The 23,046-nt window shown below is 45.8% G+C and overlaps 1 protein-coding gene across 1 annotated transcript; it reads right to left on the reverse strand.

The window, feature by feature from the left end:
* LOC149362277 (glutathione S-transferase 4-like) lies at window positions 1–8,384 on the reverse strand. The gene is made up of 5 exons (XM_089572969.1): window positions 8,209–8,384; window positions 6,295–6,353; window positions 3,363–3,504; window positions 1,691–1,861; window positions 1–138 (listed from the first exon to the last, which is right to left on the reverse strand). The coding sequence occupies exons 1-5, from the start codon at window positions 8,347–8,349 to the stop codon at window positions 1–3; spliced, it is 651 nt and encodes a 216-aa protein (XP_089429095.1). The 5' UTR covers window positions 8,350–8,384.
* Window positions 8,385–23,046: the final 14,662 nt, after the last annotated feature.

A 23,046-nucleotide genomic window follows, 5' to 3' on the forward strand; every position in this document is an offset into this window, starting at 1 on the left:
CTACTTCAGCCTTGCCCAAATATGCTGGGTAAAATCTACGGCAGGGCCGTAGATCTCATCGAAGTATGGGAGCTCGGACTTCACTCGCTTGTAGTAGCTGGCTAGCTTCGGGAACTTTGCTTTGTCGATGGAACCGTTCTGCAAGAAATTATATAAGAACATGAAATGAGATTTTGCGTTGATTTCAACTCAAAGGCAAGCAGGCATGAGAACTGCTATAAATTATAAAATAATGTCCTGTAGTGGTGCCTGGAAAACAGGCCACAAGACAGGCACGCAAAACCGCAAAATCACTCTCCCTTTTGGGAGAACTTGTTAACGTAAGCAATAAACTATTCAGTGGCGGCGATAGCATCAAGTCGTGATCGACTGAAGACGGGTTAAGGATTAACATTCCTCGCGACGGCTCTCAAAGTGGAAACGGCGACCAATATCCGCGATTAGATACCTGAAATACTGACAAACATCTGCAAATAGAACACCCACACAGCACAGACACAAACACACAGACGACATATAAACATACATCGAACCACCTTCATTGAACCACTCAGTGTACGTTCCCGAAGGGAATAGCAAGAAATCATAATAACTGTCGAAAGTTATCACAAATGTTCTGGACTCATAACCCTCAGCGTGGCTCTCGCCGCGCCTCAAGTGGCAAATACAAAATGGTAAGGTTTCATGCCGGCGGCGACGGGCACAGAAAAAAAGGATAAGAAAAAACACTGCGTCCTAGTAGTACTACAACCGTGTGGAAGTGGTGATGGGCTTTAGTTGTGTGCCATTTGTGCGGAAAGCTGTGTGACACAAGATGTTTAGTTCTGGTGTCGGTTCTCTCTTTCCATGTATGATGTCACGAAGAAAATGAAGCTGGTAGTGGCGAGGGACGGCGCGCTCGCATTAGGTCAGTAACCGTTGGATCATCTCATTGCCATCAGTCATCTCGTCACATTCTTTGGCTGGCCGCCGCGTATCATTTGGTGTCAGGTGCGCGAAATTATCATCATCCTGGTCTGGAGCTTCGGCGTCTTGCATCAGCCGTGGTCGTCCGCCATGCGTTCCTGGTCTACATCGCCCTGCTGCGACCCAACCTGCCAGACTCGAACTCGGAACTCGACGTTGCTCCCCCGCCCCAGGATTCATTTGCCCATCTTTTTCATCGTGGCGGCCAGCACTTCACCACATTTCCATTTCTTTTGTAGCGTCCTCTGAAGCCTATCACCATTTCGAGTGGGTATATTGTTCTATTCACGATTAGGACGATCGCTCGGTGTCCCCTGACAGCTGCCATTGCCCCTGTATGAAACGCCCGTGTTAGGCCTGCAGCCATGAAATCATCTCACTGCTATCAGTCAACCCGTTCCATTGTTCGGCTGGCCACCATGTAACAGTATAATGTGCTCCATTAATGAGGGCTTTAGATGATATCGCTTTTGTCTTTCCTTCATCCGTGTCTTTACTCTCTACTTTATTTCAGTCATAGTAGAAAGTTTAAAAACAGCCGTGGTTTGCTGTTATGAATTGAAGGACCAGCTAGGTTAGAGCCATACCCCACTGAGATAGACGAAAGCAAATTTTTTATTCAAGTGTCTCCACTACTGGCGGCAAACGAGAGTTCGGGACGACTTTGCCAACATCCAGAGAGACGATGAATGGAGTGAGGGATTCTAGGATTTGCGACACTCACCTCGACAGCGAGAACCACGTGACCGATGAGGCAGAGGTCGGCGATGGTGAGCTTGTCCCCAACGGCGAACTTTCCTTCGCCAATCAGATTCTCGAGTCCCTTTACCACGTTTTGCTCGAAGACAGTTACTTCCTCTGCGGTTGGTTTGGTGCTGTCAGTGTAGCGGGGACGCTGCATAAATGTTTGGTGAGAGCAATTACATAATACCCGGGCCTAAATGTGACGTCGATTAATATGCAGAGAATCTCCAATTCATTCGGATGGTTCACTTTTGGCACGTATTCGTGTTTGTGCATTATTTGAAACTGATGCCAATGGAAATGTCGTCCGAATCGGCAATGCACAAACACGGCACCAATTAGATCTAGAAGAGCATCTACGTTCAATTTTATGAAATTTCACAGTGTTGTGGTGATCTGTACACACATGCCTGCATAGTAAAATGAGCAACGTTTCTTTGTTCCAAAATAAAACCGTAAAATAACAATTGAAACTCTCGTAAACTCACGGTTGCGCCCCACAAGCAGCATTATCGCTGGGTGATTATTTGTCACCCTACTTGTGTGCGGAATTTCAAACTGCGCTTTAACCCCTTCAGACGCGCTTTATATGCTGGTGGTGAAAATCATCTGAAAATTTGTGTGTGTATACTCACAACTTTCAGTTTTAAATATTGCATGAATAGCTCAAGAACTTAAAGAATTCAAGCACGCACACACTTCCACCCGCACGAAATCCTAGCCTCATCAAGGAAAAGAAGACGCATTTATGCTTATTTTCTTTTTATTCAAAGCTATTTCCGGAACAAAAATGTACATACCTCTGTGTTATTTAGTAAAACATTCGTAGGCTTTAGGGATGAAAGATGTGGGAGGAGCAGGTAGCAATTATTAGGCGCTCAGTGCAGGTCGGCTGCGTTGATCTTTATTCTTTAGTTTGAAAAAGTAATTCTTTTTTATAGGTGAGCAGAGGCCCCGCCATTCATTTCAGCAGCGATTTCAAGTGCAGCCGGCATCACTGACTTCCTGAAACGAGCGCGCTACACGCTTCAAGTAAAGTTTCTACAAGTGTGCGGTCTTCAAACATAGACCCTGTAGCGCAAGCGTCTATGCTTAATTTTAGGATAGCATGCCGATTTCATAGTCCGCTTTTGCGATGTCTTCTATATTATATCGCGCGTTGTTTCATTTTCGTTGTTTTCTCTTAGAGCTGAAAAAGATAGAACACCTTGATAAGCGCTTGTGCTAGATGATCGTAGCTAAGGATTTCAAAAAAGAACAAAATCTGGATATGTTCGTCTTCTCGGTATTTTTCAAAAGTAGTATAGAGATAGGGCTGGACAGTAAAGCCCCTCTAGAACGTAAAGCTAATGCATTCTAAAACTAAGAATGCCATGGTTCTAAAAGAGATATGTCTACAGCTAACGCTCTCAATGACCCACTGACACAACCAAATGTTAAAAGGTAGCACAGACCATAAAAATTTATCATGTGTACTGCGGCGATTATCTGAAGTTGCAGGTAAACATTCAACTGCCTGCATTTCAGCAGTAGTGTTCAGCGCGGGTTCTGAAGGGAAACAAGACATGTTCATGCTGCCTGTCTGCGTCAGTGTCACAGAGGAGAACAAACTGAAAGAAAGAAGAAAAGACACACGCAGAATGCGGACTCACGAAGAAGTTTCCCAAGTGAGGATGAATGTTGCAGGATGCGCTGGCCAGCACCTGGTCGATCCGTGTGCGGCCCTTCACGCAGGTTGGGTACAGCTCGGAGTCTGGAGCGTACTTTCGCAGCAAATAGTAGGCGATGGCGTTGCTGCATCGTCGGTGTCAATATGAAAACAATAAGTCATGAGACATTGTTAATTGCAAGTCCCTTTATTTGCTACAGGAAAGCATATGGCGGTGTCATGGTAGCGTTCTTAATGCACGGGCACCACGGCAGAAAAACGCACAATACAGCACCGGCGTCGAAATGCGCGCTGCAATCACATGAAAACTCTCTCCACGCAATACCGGCCGAGGTCCCTCTGACTGGAGTGGCATAAGCCGCTCCGCCGCCGTCAACGAACCCTTACAAAAATGACTTTTGAGCTTCAGTTGATGCCTTGTTGAGCTCCTGTTGAATCAACTGGAAACCAACATGAACTCAATGTATGTTGAGCCTACTCAACACCTGCTACACAGAATTTTTGTTGAGCGTAGTCAAGAGATTAACTGTTGAGCAATTTCTGTGGAATTTAAGTTGAATCATCTCAAAGCAGCCGTTTCTAAGCCGAACTAAATGAAATAATTTCGACATGCGTCGTGTAAAAAGAACCTCATCTCATTACACACATTACGAACGCATGCAGCACCCGTTAAAACTCTCATAAACCGCTCAAAGTCATTTTCTTGTATAGAAAAAAGTGCTAGTAGTGCAATATGCTCATTCAGGCATACCTACTTTAGAGGATTCGTATGTGCTCTCATAAAAAAGGGCGCTTAATTAATGCTTTATCTATGTTGTTATGAATGAATCAAGGTCGTTCAATAAAAGACCGTTGCATGTAAACTTGATTACTTCTGCTACTCATAAAATAAATAAATATTAATAGTAATAACTGACATAACTTTGCTGATCGGCAGGCCACAACCTGCGCAGGTCCGGACACCCCTGAGTAGGACTATATAAGGGCGAAGCCGAGGTTGCACTTAAGGTCGTAAGATGAACTCTCAGTCAGTGCATTCTATAGCCTAGTGGGTAGTACTGTTATATATATATATACCGCCGAAAATTGCATTGGTAGTCGGTCCATCTGGCGCAATGCGAATACATTCCCGGGATTTTTTTCCTTTTTTACGTGTTAATTACGTGTTGATTCACTCCCGTAATTTCAACATGAATTCAACATGAACGCAAAGCAGAAATTTCATTGAGAATGCTCAACTCTAGCACGGTGGCCACTTTTCCAATGAGTTTCAACTCGGCCTCAATAATTCACCAACACTAGCCCATCCTGGTCACAACAAAAATTCAACATGGCGTGTTGAGTCTGCTCATGAGAACTTCAACACTGTCTCAAGAAGCATTTTTGTAAGGGAAGTGTGACATTGGTAGAAGCCAAGAGGTTCCGGCACATGCTCTCCCCATGTCATTGAGTCGGCAGCCCGTCATTGGTATTCCCAATTCGCTGCAAACGGTAAGCCTCCGAAAATGACCCCGCAAGTCATTCGTTCTGCGCGAGAACGACATGCCGCTCGGAAGCACTCGCTGCGCGTGTTTTGCCGTCGCGATTTCTCGCATGTGTGCCCTCACGTTTACATTTTATGTGGCACGCAAATAGTACCGTTTTCAAGGAAGGTCGGCGCACGAAAGAATTGGGAAAGTAATGGCGCTTCCTGAGCTTAAAATTCTGCGTCAGTATACAGAGTAGCCTCTTCTCCTTTCTTTTTTTCTTTTTCAACATAGAAAGTGCATTATTTAAAAGCTCTACCCACTCCACCACCGCCCATCCTCTTGGCTGCAAGGATCCAATAAAAAGTTTTGTCATAAATGCAGCCTTGGAAACGAATACAAGAAGCTCAGCTTTAAGTTTTAAGGATAGCTGTGAAATTAAAGTGTCGGGGTTACATACGTGCATATATTCTGTTTACGCAGTAAATTGATAAGGAGATGAAGGGGCCTGCTGGAAGAATAATATCTTCCATCACAAAATAATTCACAGTCGATCTCGTTGTCGAGTGAATATGTAAGCACAAAAAGCGCTGCAGGAAACGGGTACAGGAATAAAGAAACTGGGGGCGCTGGTTGCTGCTGCAATCACTTGGGTGGACGTAGTTGCCGCAATGTGCCTCTTTTTTTTTTAAATCTGACGGTGTCTATAGTCTGTAGCTCGCGCACCTCATCAGCGTTTAATGCTATGTTCTGCTCGGAGGACACGATAGCTTTCGCAAACTGCGAAAAGACAGCTGTGTATGCTAAATCCTAAATAGAGTGCAAGGTGTGTATAGCAGACGGAAGAGTATTGTAAGGCAAGTATCCTACGGTCTAGTTCCGCAGATGAACTCAGGAGTCTCACGAAGGAAAATACACAGGTGCAATTTTCTTTTTCCAGCTTTGTTATTTGGTTATCGTAAAAATCTTGCAATGCGATGTGATAAGCTAGTTCAACGTTTAAGCAAAAATTTGTCGTTACAAAACAGCTGTATTTTATGAGCAGCGAAAACGAGCCTTTGCTTTCTTTCACACGTGCTTAGATTTTCTTAGACAATTGAAATTTGTTAGACCTGCAAATCTGTGTCTACTGTACTTTGGTCCACATCCATTGTTTCCAGTGTTGTTGAGTTTGGGGACAGTTATATGATAGAAGACTGCTTTTTTGCAAAGGTATTCGCTAAAAAGCCACGCTGCTTTCAAGTCCAAAAAATCGCAGTAGCCGATACCGTTGCAATCGGAAGAGGCAGATAGATGTATCGCGATACGAATAAAGGGGACGTGTGAACAGTTTCTCAGATCGCAGTGAACAGTTTCTTCGCGACTGCGAAACCATACGACGCAGTAAATAGTTATTGTGCTGTAAGGTGAAAGTGAATCCACCATGCGCAACTTCTTCTTGTACAGTACCTCTCATAAATAATGAAGCCATTGTCGTCAATGGTTGGTACCTTGTGGAAAGGGTTCACCTGCAATAAAAGAACGCAAGATGGGTTCCGTTACTGTTTGCAACAAAAACAGTGGCTGTGGCTCAACTCAGCTGAGACAGGATATACAGAAAAGGCTCTTTTTTATGCGGTTGGACACGGTTTACCTTTAGCTCATGTTTGTTTTTTCAAGACTTCAGAGAGAGCAAATTGTTTCAGCGAGAGCGAATCACAGGATGCATTATACTTATCCATTTCGCAGAAACTGAGCAAGATCTGTCAGTTCCTAGCACCTATTTCTTCATTGTTCACTTATTAAGTGTGTTTATAAATCTATTCTCTGCAGACAGAAGTCTTCTTTTCTGACTCGATGCTTGTTGTCAGGTGTCCTCTAAGAGGAGGGGCCAGTTTTACGGTTTTCGGCGTTTTAATACCACGCTACTCTAGATAGCCTCGCTCTTTCAAGTATGTCTGCGAGCTGAAGGCTGCCGCACGCTTGTATGAAAACAGAATGAATGCCTGCGACGGCCAAAAGGTGTCAGTATCTCTGCTGTTAAAAGATGAGTAAAAACAAATTTACAAGAGGACGAAACGCTTATCTATCTGTTAACGTGACTCGCTTCTGAGGCGCTGCAGTAAACAAGATCCTGATAGTGTGCAGTGACATCAGGCACTTGAACGTTCCTAGCTCAGCTGGATAAGCGTTGGACAAAGGAAGAATGCCATGGTCATACATAAGCCCTCGAGAGGTAAAAAACAACGAACGCGCCAGCACTGTGAACGACACCACTATATTTAGTCTGACCGGGGACGTTGCTACCCAAGACTAGATGTACGTATCTGCTCTGACTCCTTGACATGCTCTCGCTACGGCGGCACTCAAAGAAGCTACACTTACGATCCCCGAAGGCGACCACGAACTCTTTCTAATTCCCCGCCCTGTTGCAGGCCTTTGTTTCATTGAACCGAGGGAGCGAAATACTGCTTAATTGTCAGAAGGCTTTGCGGAGAATGTCGGCGTCGAGAACTTTGTTGTTAGAATCAGCGAGGAAAAAGTAAAAAATATATTTATTCATACAGTATTGCGAAAAATGCCGTAAACAATTATTATGCACCCATGAGAGGTGGTCGCAGCGGTAGTGGTTGAGTTCAAAATAAAACGAAATGGATAGAAAAGATGGGTGTCAGACGTGGCAACTGCTACGTAATATTTTGTGCACCGGTGCTGTGGCCGGCGGAAATAATAGGAACGCAGGTGAGGACAGGGTGATGAAGCACAGAAAGTAGAGGCAGCGAGAACAGATAGCGGAGGGAATATACATCTAGCTATTTACAACGACACATTTATACTAAATAAAATAAAGTGTCAGAGCTGACGCACCAGTCACTGAGAACAATTCCGCGGCGTACGCGAACAATCACGTTCATCATATACATGTATGTGTACATATGTACACAGTGCACATTTAAACAGCACGCGTGTCAAATTAGTTCAAAAGAGCGGAGCCAACGCCTTAAATTCCACTGGGATTATAGTGGCAATGACAAGGAACGTTACAGCGCCCGTTAGTTAGTCCAAATGTTGCCCAACTCTCGTTTGTTCGAAAAAAAGTAAATAAAAACAAATTCGCCCGACTATATTGATCTCTTAAATTCAGCTTTGTTTTCTTTTGTTTCATTTTCGCACCGGGGAATTTAAAATGCTCAGGTTATATTCAAATTTCGAGAGCGTTCGTCCGCTGCAGGAGTTTCTGCACCTGCTGCTAACTCAAACCGTCGAGCGAATAAATTAGTGGTACATCTTAATAAACCGTCTTAGAAACCCAATTAGATGACCGCCGCTAGGACAGTAGAAAGCAGTTTTGCCAGAGAAGGTATGTTATGTCGTGATCCTCACCTTGAGAAAGTCTTCTCCAAGATGTTCTTTGTTAGCAAAGTCAATTTCCTTGATTCTGAGCTCCACACCAATCTCCTTGGCCAGAGACCGGATGAAGCCGCAGGGCGGACTGCCGACAATGTTGTACAGAACAATGGGCATGTTGAACGGGACGCAGTAAGCTCGGTGTTCGGCGAGCAAAGAATCGGAGAGCAATGAGCCAGGACACGCGGCGAGGCAGTGGCTCTTAAACCACGTCGTCGCCGTTGCGCGGCGCTGCAGGCGCGTTTGCCTTTAAGGACCTTGATATTTTGAATGTAGCGACCACTGCCCTCCGCTCCTCGCTTTCCTCCTCGATTCTCTTTGCCGCCTGCTGCTATGGAGCGCTACACACGGTGCGTTTTTTTTTGTTTCTGGTGGTCGGCGTGTATTCGGGCCAGTTAAACGCATCAATGGATTAAATACTTTGAAAAGGGCGATTACAGAAACCAGCATACTGAAAGTAACGTTTATGAGCGGATTGCTTTTTCTTAGGCTGTCTGAATAGGAGGAACTGAAGTAAGACGAGGTTTTCGGAGAACTAATTTCACACTTCAGACCCTTCTATCGTCGAAATAGGTCTTACGGTGCACAGAGGACCTAGTATTGCCTTTGGCACGCGTTAATTCATGTTTCGCATTGCTTAGTCTGCCGCGCGAATGCAACGCAGGTAATTTAATTCAGCATGTTTTCGTGTCACAAAAAATTTCTGGTGCGGTATCTTTTCCCATGTATGGCTTCCTGATGTAAGCGTGGTTTCTCCGCTGAAATGAATAGGACTACTTGTACTTCCAACACGATCAAGCAGTGCCGGCCGCATGTTTGTCACTACCGAAACGCCGGATTTGCTGAATATTCGTCTACGCACAGGTGGGAATGAAGATTTTTAAATAAAACACAAAGAAATCTGATGGAAGAAGCAGCCATTATATCATAATGAAGCAAATCTTATATACGATGATAGGTAGCTTGTGCATTGCATGCGTATACTCGCACACCTAATCATAACCTTCGCATTATTGAGCCGCCGAGGTACCTCAGTGGGTTTGTCATTCGCCTGTTGATTCTGACGTCGCGAATTGGATCACGACCGCGGCGGCCGTTTATCGACGGCGGCGAAATACAAAAACGCGACTTTGCTCTGCGGTGTCAACGAATATTAAATAAGCCCGCTCCAGCAAAAAAAAAAATGTTTTGAAGAGTGGTTTATTGGCACGTTGAAGCGCCGGCAACGAAGACCCGGGCGCAAGTCGTCTAGGAACCAGCGAGGCGAGAGACCGGCACACAAGCGGCAGTTCTCCAGCACGAGCCTTTCGCGGGCGGCGCTAGCGCTTCGTCGTCGTTGGTGGCGGTGCTGGATCTTCTTCTTCATTCCAGTTTGATTTAATTTTAAAATTACCCAATAAAAAAAAAACACGGACAGAAAAGCATCAAGTAGGAAGAACAAAAAGTGTTGAGTCCGCGGAGATGTAAACAAGACCAATAATTAATCCGCCTTATATCGCCAACAACGCTGTTTCTAGGCGGAGCAAAGTTACTTCCCCCAATGCGTGGGAGCCACTGCTTTTTGCTCAAGGCACAAAGCTTTCTTTGTGCTGTAATGAAAGCTTTGAAGCCTTTTTTCCGGCCCCTTTCTGCTGGAAATCGCGCAAAAGAACGATATAGCGGTAGCGCACCACGCACAAAGCACAGCACGGAATGCTCGCTACGCCATCGTTAAGAAAAAAATGTCGACACGTTAAAAAAAAATTGCTTGGGAGATGAAAGCTCTGCGCGCTTCTAAACGCAATGGAGGGGGACTGACAATCGCCCTCCAGAAAAGCGGGCTTGAAACGAATTCACGCGGAAAGGGCGCGCAAGCAGCGAGGAGGTTGCACGGTGGCGGCAGAGTTGAAAGAACGACAGCACTTTCGAATTATGAAGGGAAGCAGCGACAGTCTCCTCCACGCTGCGCTTTCCTCCTCAGTTCTCCAGTTGGGCGGCTGCCCACGCTGTACGCCGCATGCTTTTTCTCCTAAGCTGCCGCTCGCATCGGTCGAATCAGTCATTGGATGCGCGTTTTTAGGCAAGCTGGTGCCCCATCATTGCATAAAATTTCATAAAAAGGTGTCGACAGCATCTGAAAAACGCAACAACATTGACGAGAAAGTGGCTTTTTAATGCGTGAGCTTCACTGTACTCACTTTGTGAAAAATTTGTCCGTCTGCTGTGTCATACCTCCACAACCCGCCAGGAGGCCTCCGTCTACTACTCTTCAACCTTTGCCCTCCACCCGCTTTGAGCGTCTAGTAGTCGCCCCCACGACGAACCAACCCACTATAACCATACAGAAGCTGCAGCAACCATCAACAACCCACCTTCCCCCTCTCGAAGGCCCTACCCTCCAACCACGCACCCACACTCTGGGCACACTTCCACCCACGACAAACCCGCGCAGATGTGGCATAGAAATCTGCAGTCTTTTGTGTGATATGCCGTCGCCATGGAAATGCTTCCTGTCAGCGCGAACTTAAAGGCTTCGCAATGCTCTCTTAAGCAACTTCCATGAAATAAGCAACGGAAGCTGCAGCCATTCGTGCACTGGCGGATCCTCTTGCTTCAAGCCCAAATGCGAATATCGATTTAGCACACTGATGTCCATACTGCCCTGTGTCAGTTCTTAGCGTGCCAATAAAAAGAGATTAAGAGATGCAGTTCTGAGTACTCCTTATTTCAGCAAGCCACTACCTCCATGATGGCGTTTGCTCTCGCATTCAAGCAACGTCAATACGAGAATGATAACAAATTTCACAGTCCTAGAGGGCAGCATTTATACCACCGTGTACTACAATATCAAAGGGAGGCTTGACGTTGGAGAAGGAAGCAGCATTCAGCGGACGAGTGTGGATTATTCTTCCACCATTAAAACTAAATGAATTCCTCTTAAGCGATTCGGAACTGCAATCTATCTCGCTACCGTCGCAATCGCATTGTCCTTGGCGTCGCGCATTTCATATTCTCTAGTAACAAAATTAGACGAATTAAAACCACATGGTGGTAGCGATAGCTGGATCTGGGTTGTTTTGCTTCCTGCGACATCAAGCAAGTGCGCTTCGAATTGACAAATGCGGCACATGCGGACGCATGTGCGTATAGTCTCACAACGCAAGACGTGGTAAGCATGCTCTGAAAATATCGGCTTCGCACATTTTCCCTGTTTGCATGGACGAACACATCCTTCACGGATGGCCGCCGCAGTGGCTCAGTGGTTATGGTGCACGGCTGCTGACCCGAAAGACGCGGGTTCGATCCCGGTCGCGGAGGCCGAAGTTCGATGGAGGCAAAATTCTAGAGGCCTGTGTACTGTGCGATGTCAGTGCACGTTAAAGAACCCCAGGTGGTCGAAATTTCCGGAGCCCTCCACTACGGCGTCTCTCATAGCCTTAGTCGCTTTGGGACGTTAAACCCCATAAACCAACCAAACCAACCAACCTTCACGGATGGATAGTTTCCTCCATGATGTATTTCAAGTTGGCGGTGGCAAAAAAGTAATCGATGCTATGGATTCTGCTGAAATTATGCGTGTCATCGAAAACGAGTCTTTATTTTCGGTACTTTCACAGACTCCGATTGTTTAAAGTTTGGGTCGTTTCTGAACGTGCGCTCAAGGGCATCTCGACGCCGCTGCTTCTGCAGTGTTCGCAGATAAACTAATTCTTAAATGCATCTAAGTCATGTACGAACAGATAGTACGTTATATCCGCTAGCTAATACGAAAAAAAAAATAGTTTGGCACTTTAAACGCTGTCCTTGATGACCTATTTGAAATATTTGACAATGGTTACCAACATAACAGCGACTTTTATGAGATACACTCATCGCTGCCGGCCTTAAGCCGCGCTTCTCAAGAAAGCACTCAGACTTAAGTGTCATGCACTCACTGGCATTTCAAACACACCTAGCTGGCGTCTACAGGGCTCTAAGATAACATGTCTTGTGTATTCCTTGCTTTCAAAAGGGCGCCAAGGTGATGAATTTTCCGATGTTCAGACCCTGTTGCCAAGAGAACGATAAAGCTCAGAAGGGTTCTGCCGCACTTAGGCACAGGCGATGAAAGACAAAGAATATGACTGCATTAGCTCCAGGGAAAAAGAAAAAGAGCGCGAAGCTCCTGCCCGGGGTATAGAACATTGAAGTGCTCTTCCCATTCTGGGAGAGCATAGCCATGCTGCAGGCTAGGCTGATCCCTTAACATACCAGAAGCGTCCGGATGTATCTCTCTTTGCAACTTTCTACAACAGCTGTGGCATGAAATAAGTACCGCTGTTCTCCAAAGGACGTATAAAAGGAGTCGAATTAGACACCTTATCATATAGGAATTTTGAGCTTTTTTTGTGTGTATGGCAATAGGCTCGCAAGGCCAAAGCAGGCTTTGATGCTCTGTGTCTTAGTTCAGCAGCCTATCGAATAACATGACGACGCTTGTACTATACAGCATTTGGTAAAGGGCATTATATAGCGGGAATGAATAATACATTATTGATCATTTATAGAAAATAGTATCAGATGAAATGCTGTAACAATGGAACATAATAGGCGAGCACCGACAAAAGGTTATAAAGAAACAAGTTAGCGTAAATAAGCCGGGCTTATTTAATGGGAATAGTTGATTAATAATACACGCAAAGTTTACTCAAAATAGTGAACAAAAATAGAGAAATGAGCAAGACAGTTAAGTATAGTTCCAAGATTAATAAAACAAAACTACACTGAAAACAGGACGAAAAAGAAAGGAAAGAAGCATGTTGCATGTATACAACACATGCAGCGCTTCAGTAGAGTGTAATAAGAATGCTATTGTAAGCAGTGAACACATACCCAACAAAGCACACTAATTAGACAGCCACAAAGATACCCTGCACGCAGTAATAACGAAATTGGGTGGGGGTACACTTGAGCTCCGCCTTAACGGTATGATGCGATAGCGTTAATGCTCATATATGAGCCATTGGACATACTATAGCTCATATTCATAGGCCTCTGGGAGTCCTTATACCAATCCTGGCGCAGTGATGCATAGGTTGCTCTTGCCGATTGACGTCTTGATAAATGATGCCCCAAGTTGGCTACTGCCATCTGCGATGCCATGGCCACCTGGGGCACCCTAATCCAGCCCAAATTGCAGCGAAAAGCTTCACTATGAGGGTCGGAGCCGAGCTTCGCATATGCCGTGCAACCGAATGGCGAGTTCTGCGCATGCGCGAAACCGACTGACGTCACGCGCGGAGCAGGTGGCCGCAGCCGTCGCCGCCGCCTGACCTTTCAGCGCAGCCACGCGCTACTGCGCATGTGCGCCGCCTCCTCACCGCCGCTACTACTGCGCGCTCGCCTCCTCGCCACCGTTTGACCTTTCGTTGAGGCCGCGTGTTTACCACAGTTACTGCGCATGCGGAAGAAGGGCTATATTAAGCCCTTCGTTATATTCCTTATCGTGCTCTCAGCGCACTGAGCGCGAACTGCGACAGCCATGACGTCAAACAAAGCATACCTGCAGCTTTTCGCTTGTATATCCAGGCTTAAGCAGAGCTAAGCCACTGCCTATTTTGTGACCATGACGGGTTGCGCGAGCACAAGCAGAATCTTGTGGCTCAGGTTGGCCATAAGGGCCACCCCGAGCCTGACAGGCTGGTCACGTGGGTCACCCTACTCCGGCTCATTTTTCGCTCAGAACGGCGACAACGCCCGATTTTCTGCAGGACGGGGGCCTTAACGCTCATGCGTTAAAACGGGAGACCGCGATTATATGCCGGTACCTGAGCAGATGAGTTCTTGGAATTTAGACCAGTTTATTTCAGTTGGAATCGTTTCGGCTACATGGCGCCAATATACATGGTCTTCAAGAAGCTTGAAGGGAAAATAGCCCCTCCACTCCAGTGGATGCAACTCGTCGAAATAGCAAAAATTTGTTGGGCTGAAGCGCCGAGGGTAACCGCATTTTCGGAATTCTAAAAGCTGATGCGGACATTATTTACGGTGCGCTACACGACTCCCAATAATTAAAGTTAAAAAATTAGCGGTTCAATATTCACCTAAAGTTAAAAAGTTAACAATTCAATATTAACCATCCTGCTAGTAAGCACGTCTTCTCTTCTCTATTTTTTACTACACCGCTGACAATGCTATGCCGAAAAAAGTACTCTTCTAACTGGAAAAGCCTATTGTGAAGAATTGTGTAAAGCCTTAGCTGAAACACCTGGTATATACGTTTCATTTCATTTTATTTAATTTATTCTACCCTCAAGGCCCGAGGGCATTGAAGAGGGGAGTGGTTGTATACAGGGGTTCAAGTACAAGGCGTTTGATTTCTAATTATACAATGGTAGCTAAGGCGGAACAAAAACGCTGATGGACGATGATGGAGGCTGTACTTCCGGGAAGTTGGTTCCAGTCCTTTGCTGTTCGTGGAAGGAAAGTCTCAGCTGCGCATTTTGTTTTAAAGAAAGGAATGCCGATTTTATGAGCATGATCAACTCGTGATGAAACATATGACGGAGGAAGTATAAGATCTTCGATGCAGTCTACTGGTGTACTCCGTAATGCTGCCACTCAGGTGGTAAGTTGCAGGGATGACAGAGGTCAAGTTGGTGAAGGTCTTCTGTAAATCTAATTTTTCGCACACATTGTTGAGCTCTTGACTGAGCGTGTTTCGCCTTTGATAGAGTCGAAGCCGGCAGTGCTTACGCAAAGAACAATATAAAAAGAAAGCAGAGTGTGGAACGGAAGTAAAGCCTTCGATTACCAAAGGCGCCAGAAAAAAAAACGAAAGAGGCGCTTGATGTAAACACGAACCCCTTCCCTGTGATTTAAAACAGGTTTAAATGGGTTGTAACTTGCTGAATTCAACACATTCAGCAAGATATTAGCAGATGTACCAGCTTCCGTATTTGGTTTAAGGAAGCAGTAATTTGCAATGAATTACCAAATGAGTGATATGAAGAAGGCCCATCTAATTAATAATATGCCATTTTTTGAGGCTCAGATTTTAAGAGGGCATCGCTTCTTCCTCCCCAAAGGTAAGGTACACGGCCTGGTTGTTTTGTGTCTGCAGCCCGCGTTGACCTATTTTGCTAGCCGCTCCTGAACGCCGCTTTTTTGATCGCGAAGTATCCTTTTTGAAATCTGCTGATTCCCCGACATTAAGGACTGTTTCCGGATGATGTTTCTCGATTATGGACTTTTTCCCCATCAAAAAAAAAATTGAATCAACAAATTAGAGCGCATCCAAAAACTAGCTGTAAGGTTTGTCTATTCAAGGTATTCACGCCAAACTAGCGCTACCAGTCAAGTAATTCAATCAAATTTACAAAGCCTGTCCTAGCGAAGAATCATTTCAGAATTAAAATTTTTGTTCCAACTTCTTCACGGCCACTTCAAAATAACCAATTCGCAATACTTACACCCGCATTTCAAACACTCGTCTAGAACTAACCACAGTAAAACACTGCGTCAACCAGTCAGCCGTGCAAATATCCACCAGTACTCCCTGTTTCCAGACTTTATATCATATTGGAATAATGAAAAGACTTTCGGGAGCGCTACGGCTCCCTTGTTCTCTGTGAATCAATCGGCGCACGGATCCGTCCTTTTGTAGCACTCAGTAGCGTTTTTAATGATTTAGCATAGATAGGATGTAGAGTCCCGTCATTCCTATTTAGTGATGTCTGTATGATAAGCGACTCAAGATTCTGCCATGCTGATGTGTTCTTTTCTGTTGTCAATATCTTTACTTGATCCCAGTTAATCTCGTGGCCGGATTCTTGCACATGCTCGGCGATGGCGTTAGATGTTACTTTCCGGTTTCGGACGTCGTTCTAGTGCTCTCTCAGGCGTCTCCTAAAGTCCTTTGTCTCACCAATATATATTGATGAGCAATCGGCGCAGTCAATTTCATACACTACGCCTGGAAACCTTTCACGAGGAAGCCTGTCCTTCACATTCACCAGTTCTGTTCGTACCTTGCCAGCGCGGACGTGCGCGATGTTGACACCATGCTTGCGGAAAATACGTGCAAGCGCTTCGCTAATTCTCGCTACGGATGGGACAGCAGCTCGTTTTTCTTTTGGTTTTTCTGTGTTCTCGATTTCTTCGGAGGCAGGCTGATTCGCTGGCATTATTCTTTCGGCACAGCAATGGGAGCAGCAATTTCGGTGACAGCGGCGAACATCACGGTGGAAGTCATCGAAAAGAAAGCCCTAACTACTTTCCAACCGCGACCGAAAATATTTCTAAGATATGTGGACGACTGTTTATGTATCCTGGAGCGCAAGCACATGGCCCTTTTCCTGGACCACCTGAACGCCATTGAACCCTCAATCAAGTTCCCTGCTGAGGAGGAAACCGACGGCTGCCTCCCATTTCTGGACACCACGGTAACCCGTACTCCGACTGGCCTTTCATTAATTGTTTACCGCAAACCTGCGCACTCTGGAAGATACTTACATTTCAGTTCTATGCACCCAGTCGCTCACAAACGGTCTGTGGTTGTCTCCCTGATCAACCGTGCCAGACAAGTCTGCAGTAAAGATGGCAATCTAAAGAGCGAAATGAAAATAATAGAATCCGATCTGCGAAGAAACGGCTATCCTCTTTCCTTCATCAGGAACACCGAAAGAAGAATGCCAGCGAATCAGCCTGCCTCCGAAGAAGTCGAGAGCACAGAAAAAAGCGTTACCCATGAATTAACGACGCAACCAGGTTCTTTGATTCGCTAATAGATGGCAATAGCAGCCTTGCAAGCGCGCTTGTTGTGGGCTCACGGAGACTTCGCTACGCCACGGCTTCGTCGCGCGACTCAGTGCTGTGGTTCACTTCGTCCCCAACGCCGGCCTTCGAACGATCGCCCGTCCGGGCAGTTCGCGTCATGCGTTGTCAAAGGTGTGGCGTAGCGTGTACGGTGCATCTAGGTTGGCGCACGGCGCTGGGCTTGCTTCTTCCTCCCTCTCGCCGCTCTGCTACCCTTGTATTGGTAGAAAGGCCAGTTGAAATGGGTCACAACGGCGAAGTTAGAATGTTCTGTACAGCCAACTGCCAGCGAGATCAAATGGTGGCGGGCAAGTGAAGCGCTATTACGAACTTTTATTTATTAGTACCTCAAAGGCCCACTAGGGGCATTACATGAGGGGTGGGCATACATATCATTGAAGAAAAAAATCAGTGATGAATGCGTGCCCAAACAATATAAAACAAATTATTTCTGCCGAGAATAGTTGATAACACAAAATTACTGCGCTAATCACTGGTATTCAAAAGCCTTTTAGTAGCGCACGCTTCCTTGCAATCTACAGTACTTTATTGTCATTAAAAAGTATTTGGATTTTCCTTATGCCCTTCTCATAGTTATGCCAAGAAAGGTGTGACTGGTAGCCTAGCTTCCACAGAAGCCCGCAGGCTAAATAGTTAGCGACTTCTGCGCGGAGCCAGCACCACGTTCTCAGTGAGTAAACAACAAACTATGACGTCATAACCAGTAAAGAAAACAATACTTCACGTAATAGCATACGTGTTTTTTAGAGCGCCAAAAAAACGCGCGAACGTCTCGAAGTTCAGCACAACATACAAGAGGAGGATGAAAAAACAAGACACGATGAGTGTTAGCTATCAGTGCAGTTTTTAGCTCGTTAGCTCTTGTTGTATCTTTCGGCCTCTTCTTGTTTGTCCTACTGAACTGTAAGGTGTAAACGTACCATCAAGCCCAGCTACTTGTCCCAATTACCGAATGGTACAGTTATGCAGCACTGACCTCCTGTTTCTGGGCTATTTTCGAGTACCCGAGACTGAGAGCAGTGGGCAGTGACTTCATGTGAAGAGAATAAACGGGTGCAAGACATATTTAATTATATAGAAAGTGAAAACGTGACTCAGGCTCAAAAATAGGTTGCTGACCTAGTGCACGAGACAACTTAAATATCTACTCGCACAGAATTTGGTAAGCAAATCGCCTGCTGCGCATAAATGGCTAAAGTGCTCTGAGTTTGGAAGTGTAATTAACCCTGACTTTTATAACATATGGAGGACAGATATTTTCACTAGTATGGTCAAAAGCTACGCAGACCAAATGAAACATAAAATCGAGAACACTCGGGTACGACCGTTTTAAATAAAAATCGCCCAAAATTAGCTGATAAGCAAGGTACCCCGCCTAATTTGACAGGCTGAGCCTGCCTATTCTAGATTTTAGGTTTTTGGGTCTCGTGCGATGAACAAGTGGCGAAAAGCACAGTGTGATTAATAATATCAGCGCTTCGGTGGTGAGGCGATTTTGGTTCTCGTATAGTCTTTGATGTCGAGGCACAATTCAGGGGAGCACTTGTTGAATTTTTTTAATTTGTACTCCTTTTCTGGAGGAGTCTATGGCTCTAGATTTGCGATCTGCTATGTGATATAAAATAATTTCTGAGACCCTTTGCCTGTAGCTGCTTAACTGGGTTCAGAGAAATTGGGTGTGGTTCTGCTCAATGAAGATATCACGGTAATTTTCTACTTTTCTTAACGGGGCCTCTGAGAAGGACCAGGTCTAACAGCCGAAGTGTTATGCATGGTGTCGATTCGTTGCCTCATTGTATTTCCCCTATAGAAGGTGAGTCGGCTTCACGCCAGAGAGTGACATTCGTGGGGATGGCATGTCTAGGACGCGGTATTTGCGATTTGTTGAGAGGTCGATGATCTCCACTTGGGATACAACTGCATGTGGCAACGGAATGTGTTATAGGCACTGTGATGTAGCTATGAACCTTTACACGTACGCAGTGGGCTTATTGGAAGCATATCTATTCTTCTATGCGTCATGGTTCCATGTCAAGATGCTCTTTGCTTTTAGAATTTTATGTGCAACAGTGCGAAACGTATCCGAATGGTTTAACGACTGTACCGTGTTGAATTCCGGCAATTTCTTATGCTCTAATAGACTCTGTGAATTAACGACCGGGATCCTTTGTTTTCTGTAAATATTTTTTTTGTGCGTGTGATAAACTGCAGTCGCAATCATAGAGGTTAATGTGCGAAATTTATTCCAGCGGTGTGCTCACACATTAAGTAGAAAGAGAGTGACATGAGGCGCATCTTACTTCATAGCATAGTCCTTCAGTGTTCTTTCTGGTCACGAAACTCCGGCCAAAGTTTCATATAGGGACTGCACGCGCCCCTAGTGGCGAGGGGAAACGAGTCGCTGCTAGAGCCCTGCTCGCAGCGGCTGTTTTCCGGCCAACAGGCTCATATTCGCTTGGTACTTGTGCTTTCTGGGGATCGGTATTTGGGCTTAGGATGGACGCTACTTTACCGGTTATCATCTGAAAGCTTGACTGCAACGTCGAGACACTAAAAACCCTCTGCGATCAACGACGGCCACTAGTGAACCTTGTTAGCGACTGTTTTCTGGCAAACAATTAACGCGCTTACTTTCTGTCGTGGCTTGTCACAAAAAAAAAAAAACGATTTTTGTACATTGGTCCAACCTTCGCATTCATTTTTACCGCAACTTGCCTACAACGTTATTCTGGAAGATCTAGCGTAGCGATCGGTAACATATCTATATGTGTTTGGGTTGCGCCTGTCTCGGCCGAGTCCTCGCTTTCATCTAAGTGCACAAGGCTGCTTAAGGCTGGCGTTTACCTTGTGATAAATGCTGCAACCTCAATAATGCTGAAAACACGACGTTATGACGGTATTTTAAGAACTGGAGTGCGCGCTACAAGAGCGATCGCATGACGAATGCACCGGTAGTTTAATGGTGCTCTCTTTTTTTTTTTTTTTTGCTGACACTTTCGGAGGTGGCAAAGCCAGCTGCTGGGGACTCTTGCTACATGAGACATTTATTTACACTTTGTGACGCTGTGACTACGGAGGCGCTGACGAGTGCAAGGAAATTGTGAATTTTTGTTGTTCATTGCTCATGTGCTCCCTTCGCGCTACCAAAATAAGAGACAAGCTGTGAGCGGCCACGCAATAAACCAAAAATGAGGAATGACAGAAATCACGGAGAAACATGTACAAAAAATAAAAAGCGCTAGGTGTTCAACTTGGTTAAACCCAGCAGACATGCGAACGCATGTGTTTAGGCTGCTTGGCTCATGGTTTTGCTTTGCTAGGTCGTTGGCACGTCTGGCTACGATATTAGACTGAAGTTAGGCTCTGATCGAGGTTAAGCTGGTCTGACGTGTTCGCTCCGAAGGTGGACGTTGATGAAGACGACGGTGCACAATGCGCGCCGCGCGAGAGTGTGTTACAGTTTAGTTTTTTCCTGTTTGGATCTGCACGAAACCCTGGCCAATCTCCCACCGTGGGTATCTGCCGTCGTTTTTGAGGCAACAACAACAACACGAGGCGTGATCGGCTGCTGCGATAGCACAGTGCTTTCGTGCAGTGACCAGCGAAGCTGATCCGTTCGCGGCACCGGGGGTACGAAATTTCCAGTCGCGGCAATATTTATTTTATTTCGGCACCCTTAATTCAGGGACGCCACAAGATTTTTGGTTGGGTTTCACCCCATGAAGTAGTGCTTTCGCACCAAAAGCCACTAGCACATTGAAGAGTACAGCTGTCTGAAATGCAACATCGTCACAGATTCACTCCCAAGTACGCTGATAGGCCTTCGAATATTCGTGGGACGACTCCGGGCCTGAGTTTCGGTTCCTCGCATTGCAGCGACACTGCTTCTCTGTTGATCACAAACTCGTGAGACCGAATCAGCGGGGCAAAATGCCTCTCGCAGACACGGACATGCTTGGAGTCGAAGCTAAATCCACCTCTTTCCTGTCGGGGTATCGCCCGCTTCTTTATTTTACGCTGCTCGGCGTCACTCGGCAGACAGAACAGCGAGGCCTTTTCCTGCGTACCTCCGTAGCCGGAGCGGCAACCCGTCACGCAGCAAGTATTCGGCATCGCAGGCTTGCACGTCACGTGCACTTTACTTGTTTTGCGAATGAAGGCAAAATCAGAAAGAAAATAGCTGCTGCCGCACTGCCGGAGTCCCATTCAGCCCGTAGACTCGCGGCCGTAGAGACGCTCGCTCCCTCGCGTCGTAGCCCCCACAAGACTCTTAGCGCCGCCTCGTGGAAGGCACGGTCAACATATGAAGCTCTCCCATAGCGTTACGGAGAAGTTTCATGACCATAAAAGCATGGAAGGACTATGTTCATAGGTATGCTGACGTTATCAAACGTGTTAAAGAAGTGTACTCTGTGTTCTGCTGCATAAGTGTGCCAGAAAGACTGACCACGTGATGCATGCAGACGGCGCCAACTTACAGGAGAACAATGGCCGTCGGGCGACCACACGAGCAACGCCACCACGACCTTCCCGCAGGCACGATTGATTGCCAACATGACATCAAACTTCGTATGTGCAACGGCTGACACCCTTTTATCGATAAGCATGCAGTCTGTTGCGCTCAGCATCGTGTCTCGCCAGGCAATCGTATTGCTCTGCATATTGGATACACTGTTTTCGACGTTTACTTAGAGCTCCCCGCTAAAATCTTCAGATACGTTCAAAGTATGCACGCTTGTGTTGAGAGTCTTGTATTTTACGAGAATCGAATGCAGTCATAAAAATAGGAACGAAACGTTTTTATTTCAGGCTGTGAGCTCCTATAAAAAGAAGAGCAGAGGAACTGCGTATATTCTGTTGCCATTGCCGAGCTCAGTCGGGAGTGGAATTTTGTCAGCATTATCCAGCGTTTCGCGCATGAATCTGCAATCTTTGTTTTTGTTTTGGAGAGGAAGGTACGAAGGTATCGAAACAATATTGGTATGTCGAAAACGTCTCCTCTACGACATCCGCTTTTATTATACGTTCCTAATACCCCTGCCGCACAGTTATTTCGAAGGCCGTCGATGCGATAGTCCATCCACTCAAAGATCAGTTCAGCATTTGTGCACGAACGGCTCCGATGGCCATCGATTCATTATTCTATCGTGTGAACGGTAAAGCCCTGAACTCTATTGAGATTGTGACAGCCTTCGAGCTGCAGCTGCGCACACTGTCGGACGCGGGGTGCTCGCATCAACGTTGTAAGGAATGGAATAAAATCAGAACAGGACCATGTAAGGAAAACGTCGAATTTAAAAATCTCTCTACTGATTAGCCTTTTAAGGTAACAGTGCGACAAAAATGTAACAGAAACAGCAGGTCAGAGCAAGCAATGGTTCTCTTAGGCCGCTAGCAGAACACAGAAAATAAATCCACTATCTGTAAAAGGCGGGGTGTGTTGCAGTAGTTATACATGCCTCCAAGTCCTCATTAGACACACACTTTATTTGCGTAATCCAGGTTCTTGAGGGCGAGCTCCACACCTATCTCCTTGGCCAAAGATCGGACGAAGCCACAAGGAAGACTGCCGGGTAAGTTGTAGGGTACGATGGGCAAGGCGATAATCAAAGCAGCAGCCCTTTTTCCCCGAGAGAGCAGCCTAGACAGAATACAAACGCCGGTAATTAAGGATGGTATATGTTTCTTCCAGCAAGCTGTGGACAGGATGGTTGGTTTTAGCTGTGGCCGCAAAACATTGCCGTTGTATGTTGCCACAGGGAGATACGCCCATCGCATTGGATTGCGATAGGTTGTGGTATAGAATATCGAACATGGCATAATAGCGATGCGAGTTCTGAACGCCAGGCCAGCAATCGACGTCATATTTTATTTTTTCAGATTCGGAGCGTTATATTTCTGGCCTAGTTATTAGATTGAAAGCAATACGAATAGAGATTCCAAGAGGCACTTTAAGGTAAACGTCTGCCTGCCAAAGTTGTGCTTTATGATTTTCTGCTTGCTGGAGAAGAGGGGAAA

The sequence above is a fragment of the Amblyomma mixtum genome, chromosome 2 (assembly GCF_055824585.1).
Source record: "Amblyomma mixtum isolate Tamu chromosome 2, ASM5582458v1, whole genome shotgun sequence".
Taxonomy (NCBI): Eukaryota; Metazoa; Arthropoda; class Arachnida; order Ixodida; family Ixodidae; genus Amblyomma; species Amblyomma mixtum.